The 15,797-nt window shown below is 40.2% G+C and overlaps 1 protein-coding gene across 6 annotated transcripts in view; it reads right to left on the reverse strand.

Annotated features, from left to right (window-relative positions):
- LOC109906299 (protein furry homolog) overlaps positions 1–15,797 on the reverse strand; it is a 221,761-nt gene that overhangs the window by 113,843 nt on the left and 92,121 nt on the right. For all 6 annotated transcript variants that reach the window (XM_031790359.1, XM_031790358.1, XM_031790357.1 and 3 more), the window contains exons 15-22: positions 11,661–11,832; positions 11,290–11,422; positions 10,798–10,905; positions 7,470–7,614; positions 7,285–7,380; positions 5,474–5,647; positions 4,926–5,012; positions 2,665–2,924 (exon numbers count right to left, since the gene is read on the reverse strand). In XM_031790359.1, the coding sequence (XP_031646219.1) occupies positions 2,665–2,924; positions 4,926–5,012; positions 5,474–5,647; positions 7,285–7,380; positions 7,470–7,614; positions 10,798–10,905; positions 11,290–11,422; positions 11,661–11,832 (1,175 nt within the window). The remainder of the gene's footprint in view (positions 1–2,664; positions 2,925–4,925; positions 5,013–5,473; positions 5,648–7,284; positions 7,381–7,469; positions 7,615–10,797; positions 10,906–11,289; positions 11,423–11,660; positions 11,833–15,797) is intronic.

The raw sequence follows: 15,797 nt of genomic DNA on the forward strand, positions 1-15,797 counted from the left end.
AAAATCCTACAATGTGATTTCATTTTTTCTGTCATAGTTGAAGTGTACCTATGATGAAAATTACAGGCCTCTCATCTTTTTAAGTGGGAGAACTTTCACAATTGGTGGCTGACTAAATACTTTTTTGCCCCACTATATGTGTTTACCGGAAACGGTAAAGTAAAGAACATGACCTGGACCAAAGTCAAATTAGGATATCACATTAGGCCAACGAGACAGTGTCGAAGTTCAACAATTCTGAGGTAGAAAGCCCTGCTTTTATTTCGTCACACTTGGAACCGTAAGCTCTCTGTAATTGGCTCACCATTAACTTGTAAATAATGATCTTGTTGTGACTATATTTTCCTGTAATAATGAAGAGAAATTAGCTAAAGTGAAGACGTTGTCAGCTATATGATATGGTCATTATTTGAACTACCTAGCCAGCTAACATTAGCTAGCAAGTTTATCCATTTTCAAAGCATAATTACTTTCCCATTGTTCTTCAACTGTAGTGTATGATATAGCTCTCTCTACTTTAATCCATTGTTAAAAAAAAAACTTTCAAATCTTGCTACATAAGACCGAATTGAGCAGGTCTGTCAGATATGGGGAACAATTGAGAAGGGAAAATTAAATTATGTGCATTTGTGATGAGTGCAACTGAGTCAGCTTCATTACAGGCAGTCCGGGCTATTGAGGGTGTGCAACTTTTCTTTTCTGTAGTGGAAAAAGTGGTGGAAAAAGTACCCAACTGTCAAACTTGAGTAATTAAGTAAAAGTCACCCAGTCAAATTCTACTTGAGTAAAAGTCCAAAGGTATTTGGTTTAAAATATACTTAAGTATCAAAAGTAAAAATATGAATCATTTCAAATTCTTTATATTAAATAAACCAGATGGCACAATTTTTAAAAAATAAAAAAAAAGTTTTTAAATACATGTTTTTATTTACAGATAGTCAGGGGCACACTCCAACATTCAGACATAATTGACAAATTAAGTGTGTGTGTTTAGTGAGTCCGCCAGATCAGAGGCAGTAGGGATGACCAGATATGTTTGGTTGATAAGTGCTTCAATTGGACTATTTTCCTGTCCTGCTAATCATTAAAAATGTAACGTGTACTTATGGGTGTCAAGGAAAATGTATGGAGTAAAAAGTACAATATTTTCTTAAGGAATGTAGTGAAGTAAAAGTAGTCAAAAATATAAATAGTGAAGTAAAGTACACATACACAAAAATGTGGATTTGCTATGCTGCATTTTTAAAACGGAAATAGTAGAGATGTGCTTTGGAAATAGCAACCTGGATTAAATACATGTATGACGATGTTTGCCTGTCCATGCCTTGTATAGCCTACTACTGAATATGGTACAAATGTATGCTCAGATATGTCACCTTCATGTGAAGAAGCACAATGATTTTTGCCGCCTGAACAGGTAAAATAATATTTTATGAACTTTAGCCCATTTTTGATCAGACATTTGAGGATGAATATTACATATCATGTAAGGAATGCGGATACATTAATGATCAGGTAACGACTAAGGATATGATACATTTCAGAAAATATGTGGCTTTATTCATACCTAAGTATATAGGCTTAGATATGTCAGCATGTTGACACTTACCCTTTCCGGAGTTAGAATACTCTACAAATATGTAAGCGGATGCATGCGCATCAGGTGCATGTCTTGTATGTATCTCACCCCAGATATCTCCCTGGACTCATACGGTAGAAGGGATATTTCTGAGGTCCAGATTGGATGCATGTAGAAACTGTCCCATTACGGAGAATATCCTAGCTCCGTATATGAAATGAATGACATGCGTATCTGGAGCAGGTCTACTCCTTACATCTAATAACATGTCAGATATCCAGAAATATATATCCAGCGCAAATGTGTTGAAATAACGGTAATATTATAAAAAAAGTATGTGTTTAACAACTTAACATACTGTATGAGTGCAATATGCCAATAACATTATTCAAAATATCTGAATTTGTACCAAAAAAAAGGGTTATGCATTCCAACATATTGGGCAAGAATTAAGAGTGGGCAAAGTTCAATCAAAAGTTTTACCATTGCAAGATTTGATGTACAGTCACATTCACTGTGGTTGTCTGAGGCGTGCTAGAGTTCACAGCTGCCGATGCCTCATCACGATTGGTTATTTCCCATCATTTGCAACAATGTCAATCAGAGTCATCACTATATTTCCTTTGCAGTACCTCAATCTGTTGTGATTACCAGCTGAGAATCTTCTATCAGTTTATTTTACTCCTGGCTCAGAGTTTGTCTGGGCAGTGTCTTCACATCCTACTGTGAGCTGAGATTTCTTTTGTGTCTAAAAGCAAGTTTTAACAGGACTCCTAGGACCTTTTTCGGAGATGCTTTGTGTATAAGGGCACAGGACTAGGCCTACTCTGTATCCGGGAAACCGCCTCTTAGAGTGCTATCCATTTCATTTTTATGGATTATCTATCCATCTATCTTCTTACATCAAGATCCACATTGTAAAATAAACTTTTGTTCAATACTCCGATGTGTTATCCTCTGGGGCTGTGCTGTACTCAATCTGTACAATAAATCAAATCCAACATGGGGTTGTGTCAGGTTGGCTCGGGTCGGTGACAATAAAGATCTATTCTATTCAATCAGGAACAGAACTTAGAAGTACTCACGTGGGGTCCACCAGGGGCATGAGCAGCTGCATGCGTGTGAAGACGTAGGACCAGGTGTAGCTAAGGGCGGTGGGGCAGTGTTTGGGCAGGTGGTCCTGGCGCAGCAGGCTGTAGAGACAGAGCACCCAGGGGTCCTTGACCGACTGGGCAAAGATCCACACGTGGGACGGGCTCCGGATGTCATAGTGGCTGTTGACCAGCATGGAGTTCCACTCAAGCAGCCATTGCAGGTCCACTTGGTGGCCCAACGGAAGAGTGGCCTAAAAAGGGGGTTGGGGATTGGGAGACAGGAGGGTCAGGGGTTAGAAGTCGAGGGTTAGAGGTTTCAGTCAATTCAGTCAATGATCTTCAATTACAATTAAAGGCTATCGACGGTTTATTTTAGAAATCATAAAAAATGTATGCAATTCTTTTTTTAGGTTCAATTGGAATTTCAATTGCAGTTCTAGAACCAGGCTAAAACTGCCATCCACAATTCTATGATCAGTGAGGCAGATTGTGCATACAAATCACTAACGTGATTAATGGAAGCTAACCAGATCACTTGATGGTAAAGTGCATTGGGAAAGTATTCAGACCCCTTGACTTTTTCCACATTCTGTGATGTTACAGACTTATTCTAAAATGAATTAAATCATCCCCCCCCCCCTTATCAATCGACACACAATACTCCATAATGACAAAGCAAAAACAGGTTTTCAGAAATGTGTACAAATGTATACAAAATATAAAAACAGAAACGGAAACCTACATAACCATTCAGAATCTTTGCTATGAGACTCGAAATTGCGCTCAGGTGCATCCTGTTTCCATTGATCATCCTTGAGATGTTTCTACAGCTTGATTTGAAGTCCACCTGTGGTAATTCAATTATTTGGACATGAGTTGGAAAGGCACACACCTGTCTATATAAGGTCCCACAGTTGACAGTGCATGTCAGAGCAAAAACCAAGCCATGAGGTCGAAGGAATTGTCAGTTGAGCTCCGAGACAGGATTGTGTCGAGGCACAGATCTGGGGAAGGAAGGGTACCAAAAAATGTCTTCAGCATTGAAGGTCCCCAAGATCACAGTGGCCTCCATCATTCTTAAATGGAAGAAGTTTAGAACTACCAAGACTCTTCCTAGAGCTGGCCAAACTGAGCAATTGGTGGAGAAGGGCTTTGGTCTGGGAGGTACCTGATGGTCACTCTGACAGAGCTTCAGAGTTCATCTGTGGAGATGGGAGAACCTTCCAAAAGTACAATCATCTCTGCAGAACTACACCAATCAGGCTTTTATGGTAGAGTGGCCAGACGAGAACCACTCCTCAGTAAAAGGCACATGACAGCCCGCTTGGAGTTTGCCAAAAAGCACCTAAAGGACTCTCAGAACATGAGAATCAAGGTTATATTGTCTGATGAAACCAAGATTGAACTCTTTTGCCTGAATGCCAAGTGTCACGTCTGGAGGAAACCTGGCACCATCCCTACGGTGAAGCATTGTGGTGACAGCATCATGCTGTGGGGATGTTTTTCATCCGGGACTGGGAGACTAGTCAGTATTGAGAGAAAGATGAAAGTACAGAGAGATCCTTGATGAAAACCTGCTCCAGAGCGCTCAGGACCTAAGACTGGGGTAAAGGTTCACCTTCCGACAGGACAACCCTAAGCACACAACCAAGACAAAGCCGGAGTTCTCTGAATGTCCTTGAGTGGCCCAGCCAGAGCCCGAACTTGAATCTGATCGAACATCTCTGGAGAGACCTGAATATAGCTGTGCAGCGATGCTCCCCATCCAACCTTGACAGAGCTTAAGAGGAGCTACAGAGAATAATGGGAGGGACACCCCAAATACAGGTGTGCCAAGCTTGTAGAGTCATACCCAAGAGGACTCGAGGCTGTATGCGCTGCCAAAGGTGCTTCAACAAAGTACTGAGTAAAGTGTCGGAATACTTATGTAAATCTGATTTTTTTTCTTTCTAAAAAACTGTTTTTGCTTTGTATTGTATGTAGACTGATGAGGAAAAGAAACAATTTAATAAATTTTCGAATAAGGCTGTAACGTAACAAAATGTTGAAAAAGTCAAGGGGTCTGAATACTTTCCGAATGAACTGCATGTTAAGCGGACTGGGCTGTAATACCCATCCTGAATCACTGTCTGGAGTAATAACAAAGGTATGAAATGTGAGAAATTGTACATAAAATAAGTGGATTACTTAGAGGAGCAAATTGCTCTCCTCTCCACCCCCACCCTCTGTCTCCTGTTCACACACACGCTCACCGTATCTGACGCTGCCACATGAACAAAACTTTCCAGAACCGCCAGGCTCAGTTGGTCCATGACCTCTATCATGGGTTTGTCATCATCCTGTAAGGTATCACAGAATCCATCATGTTCAACCAACTCTAGTCCAATACTCTGTAACCAGCCCACGATTTACTGGTTAACTTTCCAGTTAATCGGCCTTACTATGGAGCGACACTGGGGCTTTGAGAAAAACGTAGGTTTTTAGCTGTTACATTAGACCTGTAACCTGTTGGCAGCGTGAGATGAGCGCAGGCCACTTTATCAAGCGCTCTTGGGGCGTGAGCCATGCATTGAACTCTTGAAGAAGAAAAAGAGATGGACATTTTATGCTGAGCAATGCATACCTCTCATGAAATTAATGGGAGTGTCTCACGCTCTGCACAAGTTACATGTACAGAAAATAGCCTTTTGGAAGTGATGTGGTGGTTCCTATGGTTACGCAGCCACATTTTGAACAATGCATTTTACAATAACAGCCCGGTGATTTTAACCCAAGTTCTGACAATCCCCCTCACCCTTACCTCAGTCTGTCCAATGGCAAGGAACAGGCAGCGTATCTCCCGGAGTATTGCCATGGCCAGTTTGCGTGTTGTGAGCTGACAGGAGCAGAGCAGGAGCAAGGCCAGGCCCTCCATGGCGTGCAGCACTGTGGAGTGGAGTCCGTGTTCCACCGACACGCGTTGGCTGGAGCCCAACTGCAACAACACACAGCGGACACAGGTTCAAACAACAACTCAATAGAAGAGCATGGCACACTCACAACAGCGCCAGACCTAGAATGGCCACATATTTGTATTCCTTTCTGAAGAAACAGAAACCATGCTCTTACCTTAAACTAGTGCTGAGCGATTAGTGTTTCTTTTTATTTTAGGTCGGTTTGGTTAAAGTTCATTGATAAAAACATTATCACAGTTTCTGAATTCTGTTTCAGGGGGGTGGGAGGTCCAACCCAGTGTCATAAACAAAAATGCACCCCCCCCCGACTCCCCAACATGAAAAATATTTTCATATGGCCCTCCCCTTGTACTGTAAATAAATCGAACACCCATTACCCCTCATACAATTAACTCAAAATAATGTTTACGACCACAAATAACAATAACTGTAGCAACACTCTGTAACCGTAGATACCGGGATTGCACAATAAAGTCTGGGAGTTAATTCCATTGTGGTCCCTTTTTTTCTTCTTTTTTTTTACATGATTACACATACAATTCTTACAAGCTTGTTTGGCTGGTAGCTTATTCTTTAGATGTTCTGGGGCACTGGACTAGCACACTTGCAAGAGTCTTTAGGCTGTCTTTCGCTAGGCTTCCATCCAATTGGTGACAGATTTTCATCTGAATATTCTAACATACATCTATCCATATGCATTCAGATCCCACTTGGTGCAGCCAGCACCATCAATAAACGAGGACTGTTGGCCAAAGGAGACCAACAGCCTATAACAAATGACAAAAAACACAATTCCTTGTGTTTCAATGTGTAGCATATGCAAAACGTTAACCATAACTTTAATAAAATATTTGTTTCATTTGATTCATTTTATTTCATTCCAAGCCATCATCTGGAGCTGCTGCCTATGCTGTCTGACAAAATCACAATTTAAGTAGTTCTTCAATGTAAATAAGGCATACTGAATACCAACTATCAATCACTTAGATCATGTATTTTCAAGCCTGCAAAGCAACTGCTTTCTTTCCCTCTCGATGTTCTCTCAGTCTCTTGCCGGGTTCAAAACAACTGGGAACTTGGAACTGGGAACTCAGAAAGCTCCACCTTTCGACATCAGTGCTTTCAAAAAAAAAAACTGGGTACTCCGACTGGGAACAATCTATTTGAACGGTCATCCCTTCTCGAAATACCAACTCAGGAACTCGGGCCTCTTTCTAAAGCTCTGATCACTGCCCTCATGATTTGATCTCGTAGTTCCCAGTTCTTTTGAAAAGAGGCATCTGTGTCTGCTCTGCATAGACCGGACAAGTTTAAGCGGGTGCACAATGAATTCCGGTCATTGCAGTTAATTAACACATTTTCTGATCTAAACTGTGTAGAATATTGACCTGTTGGAAACTATAACTCCCTACTACATTGCACAGTTCAGGCTTGATTAGATTTATCTCTACAGAAACGACACATCGAGCTCACAGGAAAAAAATGGAACAAAATGTAATTCAAATAATTGAACCAACTAGTTGTTTAAAAACCTAATCGCTCAGCACTACATAAACATACAGGCACTTAATGTAGCTACTCATTACACCTCCCAGCCTATATCTCCACTGTAAGAGCAATAAGGAAATGTTAGACAGCCTATCTCTATTTACTGTACCTCTGCTGTGTCGCAGCCCTTCTCTGGGGCTGACAGAGCCAGTCTCCACTGGGTCAACAGCTGGAGCAGCAGCCGGAGAGAGTTGTCCAGTAGGGCCTGCAATCAATCAATTAGTCAATCAATTAGTCAAGAAATCAACTCATCAAGCCATCAATCCATTGATAGTTCCATCCAGCTATCCATACCTGGTGGCTGTCCTGAACCTCCCGCAACAGGAAATTGGTAAAGCCAAACAGGACGTCATCACGCCACTCAGGGAGGTCTACCAGTAAACTCTGGAGGGAGTTCTGGGCTATGAGGCGTAGCTCGTCGTCCATGTGAATCGTCAACCTGGGAGAAAAATAATACACACAATGTGCGTTTTAAAGAGGCAACCGTTTATGTACTAAATTCTACTTAAAGTTGAAATCCTTAATTGCTATATCAATTTTTAGGCACACAGTACCAGTCAAAAGTTTGGACACCTACTCATTCAAGGGTTTTTCTTTATTTTTACTATTTTCTACATTGTAGAATAATAGTAAAGACATCAAAACTATGAAATAACACATATGGAATCATGTAGTAACCAAAAAAGTGTTTAACAAATCTAAATATATTTTATATTTGAGTAGCCACCCTTTGCCTTGATGACAGCTTTGCACACTCTTGGCATTCTCTCAAAACAGCTTCATGAGGAATTATTTTCCAACAGTATTGAAGTTCCCACATAGGCTGAGCACTTGTTGGCTCCTTTTCCTTCACTCTATGGTCCAACTCATAACAAACCATCTAATTGGGTTGAGGTCGGGTGATTGTGAAGGTCAGGTCATCTGATGCAGCACTCCATCACTCTCCTTGGTCAAATAGCCCTTACACAACCTGGAGATGTGTTTTGTGTCATTGTCCTGTTGAAAAACAAATTATAGTGGCACTAAGCGCAAACCAGGGATGGAGAATGCTGTGTTAGCCATGCTGATTAAGTGAGCCTTGAATTCTACATAAATCACCCAAAGCGTCACATGCTTCATGGTGGGAACCACACATGCGGTGATCATCTGTTCACCTACTCTGTATCTCACAAAGACACGGCTCATCAGACCAAAAGGACAGATTTCCACCGGTCTAATGTCCATTGCTCGTGTTTCTTGGCCCAAGCAATTGTCTTCTTATTATTGGTGACCTTTTAGTAGTGGTTTCTTTGCAGCAATTTTACGATGAAGGCCTGATTCACGCATTCTCCTCTGAACAGTTGATGTTGAGATGTGTTACTTGAACTCTGAAGCATTTATTTGGGCTGCAATTTCTGAGGCTGGTAACTCTAATGAACTTATCCTCTACAGCAGAGGTAACTCTGGGCCTTCCTTTCCTGTGGCGGTCCTCATGAGATCCAGTTTCATCATAGCGCTTGATGGTTTTTGCGACTGCACATTTTCCGGATTGACTGACCTTCATGTCTTAAAGTAATGATGGACTGTTGTTTATTTCGCTTTGCTTATTTGAGCTATTCTTGCCACAATACGGACTTGGTCTTTTATCAAATCAAATCGAATTTTATTGGTCACATACATGTTTAGCAGATGTTATTGCGGGTGTAGCGAAATGCTTGTGTTTCTAGCTCCAACAGTGCAGTAATATCTAATAAGCAATATCTAACAATTTCACAACAAAACACATAATACACACAAATCTAAAGTAAAGGAATGTAATTAAGAATATACAAAGATTTGGACGAGCAATGTCAGACTGACAGACTAAAATACAGTAGAATAGAATATAATACAGATGAGTAATGCAAAATATGTAAACATTATTAAAGTGGCCAGTGATTTCAAGTCAATGTATATAGGGCAGCAGCCTCTAAGGTGCTAGTGATGGCTATTTAACAGTCTGAGGGCCTTGAGATAGAAGCTGTTTTTCAGTCTCTCTGTCCCATCTTTGATGCACCTGTACTGGCCTCGCCTTTTGGATGATAGCGAGGTGAACAGGCAGTGGCTCGGGTTGTTGTCCTTGTCTTCAAACCAAATCAAAGTGTATTTGTCACGTGCGCCGAATACAACAGGTTTAGACCTTACAGTGAAATGCTTACTTACAGGCTCTAACCAATAGTGCGAAAAAAAGTATGTGTGTGTGTGTAGGTAAGTAAAGAAATAAAACAATAGTAAAAATAAGAGAATAAAAATAAGAGTAGCAAGGCTATATACAGACACCTGTTAGTCAGGTTAATTGAGGTAGTATGTACATGTAGGTATGGTTAAAGTGACTATGCATATATGATGAACAGAGAGTAGCAGTAGCGTTTAGGCCTGTTATGGTTCCCAATCAGAGGCAGCTGGTTATCGTTGTCTCTGATTGAGAACCATACTTAGGCAGCCTGTTTTCCCACTATTGGTGTGGGTAGTTGCTTTCTGTTTTTGTGTCTGCACCAGACAGAACTGTTTCGGTTGTTCTCTTTGTTGTTTTGTTAATCAGTGTTCAGTTCCATTAATAAAAGGATGAACATGTACCACGCTGCACTTTGGTCCTCACCTTCTTCCACATACGACAGCCGTTACACCATCTTGATAGAGCTTTCTTCTATATACCACCACTACCTTGTCACAACTGATTAGCTCAAAAGCATTAAGAAGGAAATAAATTCTACAAATGAACTTTTCACAAGGCACACCTGTTAATTGAAATGCATTCCATGTGACTAACTCATGAAGCTGGTTGAGAGAATGCCAAGAGTATGCAAAGCTGTTGTCAAGGTAAATGGTGGCTACTTTGAAGAATCTCAAATATATGTTGAACAGTTTTTTGGTTAGTATATGATTCCATATGTGTTATTTCATAGTTTTGATGTCTTCACTATTATTCTACAATGTAGAAAATAATAAAAATAAAGAAAAGCCCTGGAAAGAGTAGGTGTGTCCAAACGTTTGACTGGTACTGTATAAATAAATGACATATGCCCATTGATTCTTGAAGAACATAACCTATAAATACCTCATGAGCTTAGTTCAACTGTCATACCACATTAAAACCCAAAATACAAGCTTGTTAATTTTGATATTTGTAAACAATAAACTAACACTATTTAGCCTCAAAACACGGTTAAAACTACGATTTTCATTATAATGGATGGTCAGTCCTTGCATCAATAACTCTGTCAATGAATTTGAAAGGGGTTACCTTTCTCCAGGCCCATCCCTGAGCTTTTTACCAACACACGTTGGGTGGGTGAACACTGTTACTGTTTCAATTGAGGATTCTCAATTAATAATTGCCTCCTTAAAACACACATTGTTGAAGAAACGTTTTCAATGAAATCAGGCTGCCGGATTGTAATGAGGTTTATTGGAATTTTTCCAGTCAGGTAAGATAGGAATGGTTCCTGGTCTAAAGTGGGCTCAGCATGAGACATTACTCCTACTTATCTGAATGCCCTGGTCAAATAGAGATTTTGGGAAACCTGAAGGGTTGGCCCATTCATTACAATGGGTTTCCTGCATACACACACACACACACACACACAGCCAGATATGTACACACCGAGATAGCAGGTCTATGAGTTCGGGCTTGGACATGCCGTCTGGCAGGATGCGAGGGATGGCCGCCACACATGTCCTGAACATGTCGATCTTCGGCTTCCTCTCTCCTCTGACAAGACAAGGTGAGACAACATCAAGATCAGGTCAACAGCAGAACTGCCTGCCTTTCAGTTTGTCATTACATATGCAATGTAAAATGTCCCCCAATAATGACATGCAAAAAAATACATATATTTTTGACAACTGCCAAATCATGGTACATCAAGAATAGGGCCTTTAGTTGTATTTTTTCCTGACCACATGACCTAACCAGGAAACGTTTTTCCTGGCCAATCCAAGTTGAAACTTGGAGGATTACAAGTTGTAGGACTCTGGAGAACTGGGAAGTTTGGGAAAGTTTCTGGAAATGTACTACCCTAACTGCGTAGAGGAAAATCAATCAATCAAATGTATTTATAAAGCCCTTTTTATATCAGCCGAGTAGCACACGTACGTGATCATGTCCTCAGGCTCTTTGTTGAGCATCTGGACGTTGGTCATCATCAAGCATCGGCCCACCTCCTTGTCCAGGTGTCTCAGGCTATTGTCTATGGCCTTCCTCACCTGGGAGTAGTACAGGGACATACCTACAGCACAGGGGAAGAACACATAATTTTGTTTCAGGATCTATTCTATCCATACATACTTACATGGGAAGGCGCATGGTGAACAACACAAACTTTCATTCCAGCACAACAATTCCAGTAGTGAATTGTGCCATCCATCCTCTCAATTATCCATCCATCCATCCCTCCACCCACCCACACATCCATCCAGCCATCCACAACATACCGGAAACAGTAGGTAGTCCACCTGGTGACCCACCTATGACCTTGGCTTCATCATCAGTCAGTGTTTTGCTCAGGTAAGTCTTCTTTACCCTGAGTGTGTTGCCCGAAGGCAGCGTGGCTCCCGTGTTGGGCATGGGTGGCTCGCCATCCTTCTGCTGGAGCTTGTCAGCTATTACCAGGAATGCTCTCAGACCTATATTCATTCTCTGGACAAAGGCACACACTGGAATGTTATGTTAATTGTCATGATATTATGACTGATTTGATTGGTAATTGATTGATTACATTGTCCTTTTACAGGAAATTATTTTCACATGTATTGTTATTCTGAATCTGTTATATTCTTCAATGCAGTTCTGCTTTAAAAAATGGCATTACAATTTAGAAAATATAGCTGCAAGTAGAAATTAACATGGCTCTATTCATAGGGTAACAGAAAGGACACACAATCAGTTGGATAACAAAGCACTCGATCTATAGGAACTATCTTGCTTAAAGGGCAATCAGTGAAAGCGTTAGCATATTTGTCTCTCAATACCACAAGGATGACCCAAGTGAAGTGTAATCTAGTCCTGTAATGTTGGTCCTTTTAATGCAGTATGTAATCCTTAAGAGTTTATTGACGCACCTGTGCTTCAATCTAAGTAACATAGTCAAACAAATCCCCATCTAAATCCGTCAGTTTAAGATTGGGCTGCGTCTCAATCCACCACATCCACATATGTCGGCCTTCCGCATCTGCAGTGGAAGGTGGCCGAGCTACAGCGATGTTTGTCAGACCACAAGACAGTCTTTTTAAATATGAATAGAAATTAGAAAAATATTTCCTGAGCTTTCTTATCTCTTCTAAATATAGCACACACTTCAAAACCTCTTGACTGTCTTTTTTTGCCATATATGAATGTCTTGTTCAATGCGTTTCTATGGGCTGTAGTAGTAAAGGCTAAATTCAATATTTTATCAAATAAAACCATTTATAAAATAGGGGGACCTCTTCTATAAATTGGGGTCCGTAAATTAAAAATCAAATAGCTAAATGATCCATGGTATGACCAAATAATGTGTCCAATAACTGACAATAATGGACTATTTTTGACTGCTACATATTCATAATAATCCCATTATTGCTTTTGCGCAGATTTATTCACACTATTCACAAGCACACTTGGCGCTTATACTATTGTTTAGGCAACTGAAATTGTCTTCATTTCACTGAGCGTCTTGCTGACCGTGTGTTTTGGTAGTTTGGGTATTTTTAGTTTTTTAGTCATTATAAAAAATAAGCTGTTAATGTGTTCCAACTCACATGCTTTATGTTTTATAGTTGTAACAAAAGCACTCCACCAATATAATGTATTTGACACTTGGAATGATGTGTTTTTTTTCAGTTTTTTTTGTCTTTACATATAGTAATCCATGAGCCAGGGAAGTCGGTGGGGCAGCTCGAGCTCACTTGAGCCGATGGTGTCTAAATAGTGATTTTCTTGAAGGTCTATGTCCCTAAAGTTGGAAAATGTGTGATAGCTTTGCAAAAATGGTAGCTATCTGTGTATTATCGCTCTTTCTTTCACCCCCCCATCCCTTACATTCTTCCCATAAGGATTTTACCCAATGACAAACAACAATATACAACAAGTTATACTCTTTAAACATGTATAATTGGAAAGCTTAGATTTACAGCTATCCATCAGACACATTTCTGGGAGGAATGTTCAGTTCAACATAACTTTGACCTCTATGGTACATATCAGAATGACCTTAAAAATGACTTTAAAAAGGAAACACTAATATATTTTAAACTTTGTTTGACAAGTGTGTAATGAACACGATGGGAGACAGAGAGCTGGTTTCAAGCGCAGGGGGCAGCAGGAGTTTATTTGTAAAGGGCCACAGGAGGAGGCAGGTAGCTGGGTCCAGGGGCAGGCAGAAGGTCATACACAGGGGGTCCAAAAAGCCAACAGTACAGGCAGGGAAAAAGCTAGTAACATCGTCCGGGAGATCAGGCAATAGGATGATAACCGGAAATCCAATAGGCTAAAGTACAGGCAGGGAATAGGCAAAAGGCGTCGTTAGTGAGGCAGGCCAAAACTATCATACATGGGAGGATTTAAGTTACGTGAAAAACAGAGCTCCGAATAGAAGTGTGTCACAAAACAAACAATACCTCACAGTGATGGGGTGCAAAGAACTAAACTGATAAATGACCTACAGGTGTGTGAACAGGTGATCAAAATTCCGGTTATTGGGATCTGGAGAGTGAGCTGCGTTCAGGGGATCTATGTGTTTGTGAGGTGGAAAGTGGGCTGGAAAGTGAGCTGCGTTCACGTGTTTGAGAGTGTGAGTTGGAAGCAGATGTTATGAAAGGCCATGAAACTACCTTTCAAATGATATATAATATAACCAACTTTGAAAGCACCAGCTACAACTATTGTTTAAAAAAATCACCCATATTGTGCCATTGACATTAGAATGTTGGAAGTTTGCCCATAAAAATCCCATGTAATGAGGCAGCTATGTTTTGGGGTTTTAACTTTGGTGACACAAAATTGCACGCTCACAGCTAGAACAGGGTTTAAATAAAATTGTAGATACAGGGCGCAGTAACCCCACAGATACCGTTTTCCAATATGGATGCCAAACAACTCAGTGGGGTCTTATTGGACAATTTTACATGACCATACCTGTATGAAATATAATTGTAGCATTCCCCAAAAACTGTCTGAATGATGTAGATACACAATCACATGAGCCAGGTGTGCCAGATATATCAAGTTGTTAAATTACTCACAGAATTGTGGTAAGAAGCTGTCTGAATCCCTGATTTCTGAAGATCAATAATTGCAAGAATTTCATCTTCAAACATGTCAAAGTGGATATGTACATGTGAATAGTCATGGAAGTGAACGGATTAAAATGATATACAATTTTATCATATTAATAGCTTTCATAAAACAGGACTAGAAACTTGCTGTGTACATTACCATGTAAAATTCCATAGGAATGATAATGCATTTTTACCTGCTGATGAGAGCAGAAAACCATTACACGTAGTTACTCTAAATTAAGATCTATTCTTACTATGGGGCCATAGCAGACTGGTCTGTTACTAGGGCGGCAGGTAGTCTTTTTTTGGGGGGGGGGGGGGGGGGACGCAGTCAGGGTCTCAACTTACTGTTGAGAGTTAGCCACCATCAGCAGTTTTTTTCTTGTTATGTTAGTCCCTGACAGTTACTCAATTAGCCCATGTCAATATTTTTTAGATTGGTAAGTTAGTCTAGCGGCCAGCTATCTAAACTTGTAGTAATCATGGTTGAATTACCAATTGTGGGGCCCCCATTGATTTTGTTAGTCACTCTCACTCAGATATCGCTACCCTATGGCAAAATGTGTAGAATTGCATGAAATGAGTTATATAATTGCTAAATCTTCTTTCTGCTGTCAAGAGGGGGGCTGCTAAAATGTTTTGCTCACATATTCGCAGCCACTGCCATCTACTTTTTATCTATTATAGAACTGTTTGGTTTAGTGATCATTTGTAGAGTGGCTCTCTATTCGCCCTCAGCACACATTTTTTCAACATTCTGAATGTCTACAGAATGCATATGTTATTCTGAAATATGAACACAGAAATACTGGACATTTTGAACTCTTATTATGGTGGTGATTTGAGAAAATTAAAATCATGGTCTTGAATTGGACTCGCATTTTTCTGGTCTCGCTCTCGGAACCCTAATATTTTCTGGTCTCTCTATCAGCAAAGTTGCAATCCAAACACATAGCTGCTCCATTACATGGCATTTTATGGGTAAGCTTCCAACATTCTAATGTCAATGGCACAATTTCTTTAGAACAGTTGTAGCTGGTGCTTTCAAAGTTGGTTATATTATATATAGGTAGTTTCATGACCTTTCAGAACCACTTGTCAAACAAAGTTTAAAATGTATCAGATAATCATTTTTTAATGTCATTTATACAGGTAATTCTGATATGTACCCTAGAGTCAAAATAAATTACAAAAAATTGGGGGGGGGGGGTTCCTAGACCTTCAAAAGCACAACCAAATTATTATTTTTCCGATAGCATACATTAAATATATTTATTAGACAGTCAGAATGTTGACATCCAAAAGATGTGTCATTGGCACAAAGGGGATCCATTGGGGCTAGGCTTT

The sequence above is a fragment of the Oncorhynchus kisutch genome, linkage group LG15, assembly GCF_002021735.2.
Source record: "Oncorhynchus kisutch isolate 150728-3 linkage group LG15, Okis_V2, whole genome shotgun sequence".
Taxonomy (NCBI): domain Eukaryota; kingdom Metazoa; phylum Chordata; class Actinopteri; order Salmoniformes; family Salmonidae; genus Oncorhynchus; species Oncorhynchus kisutch.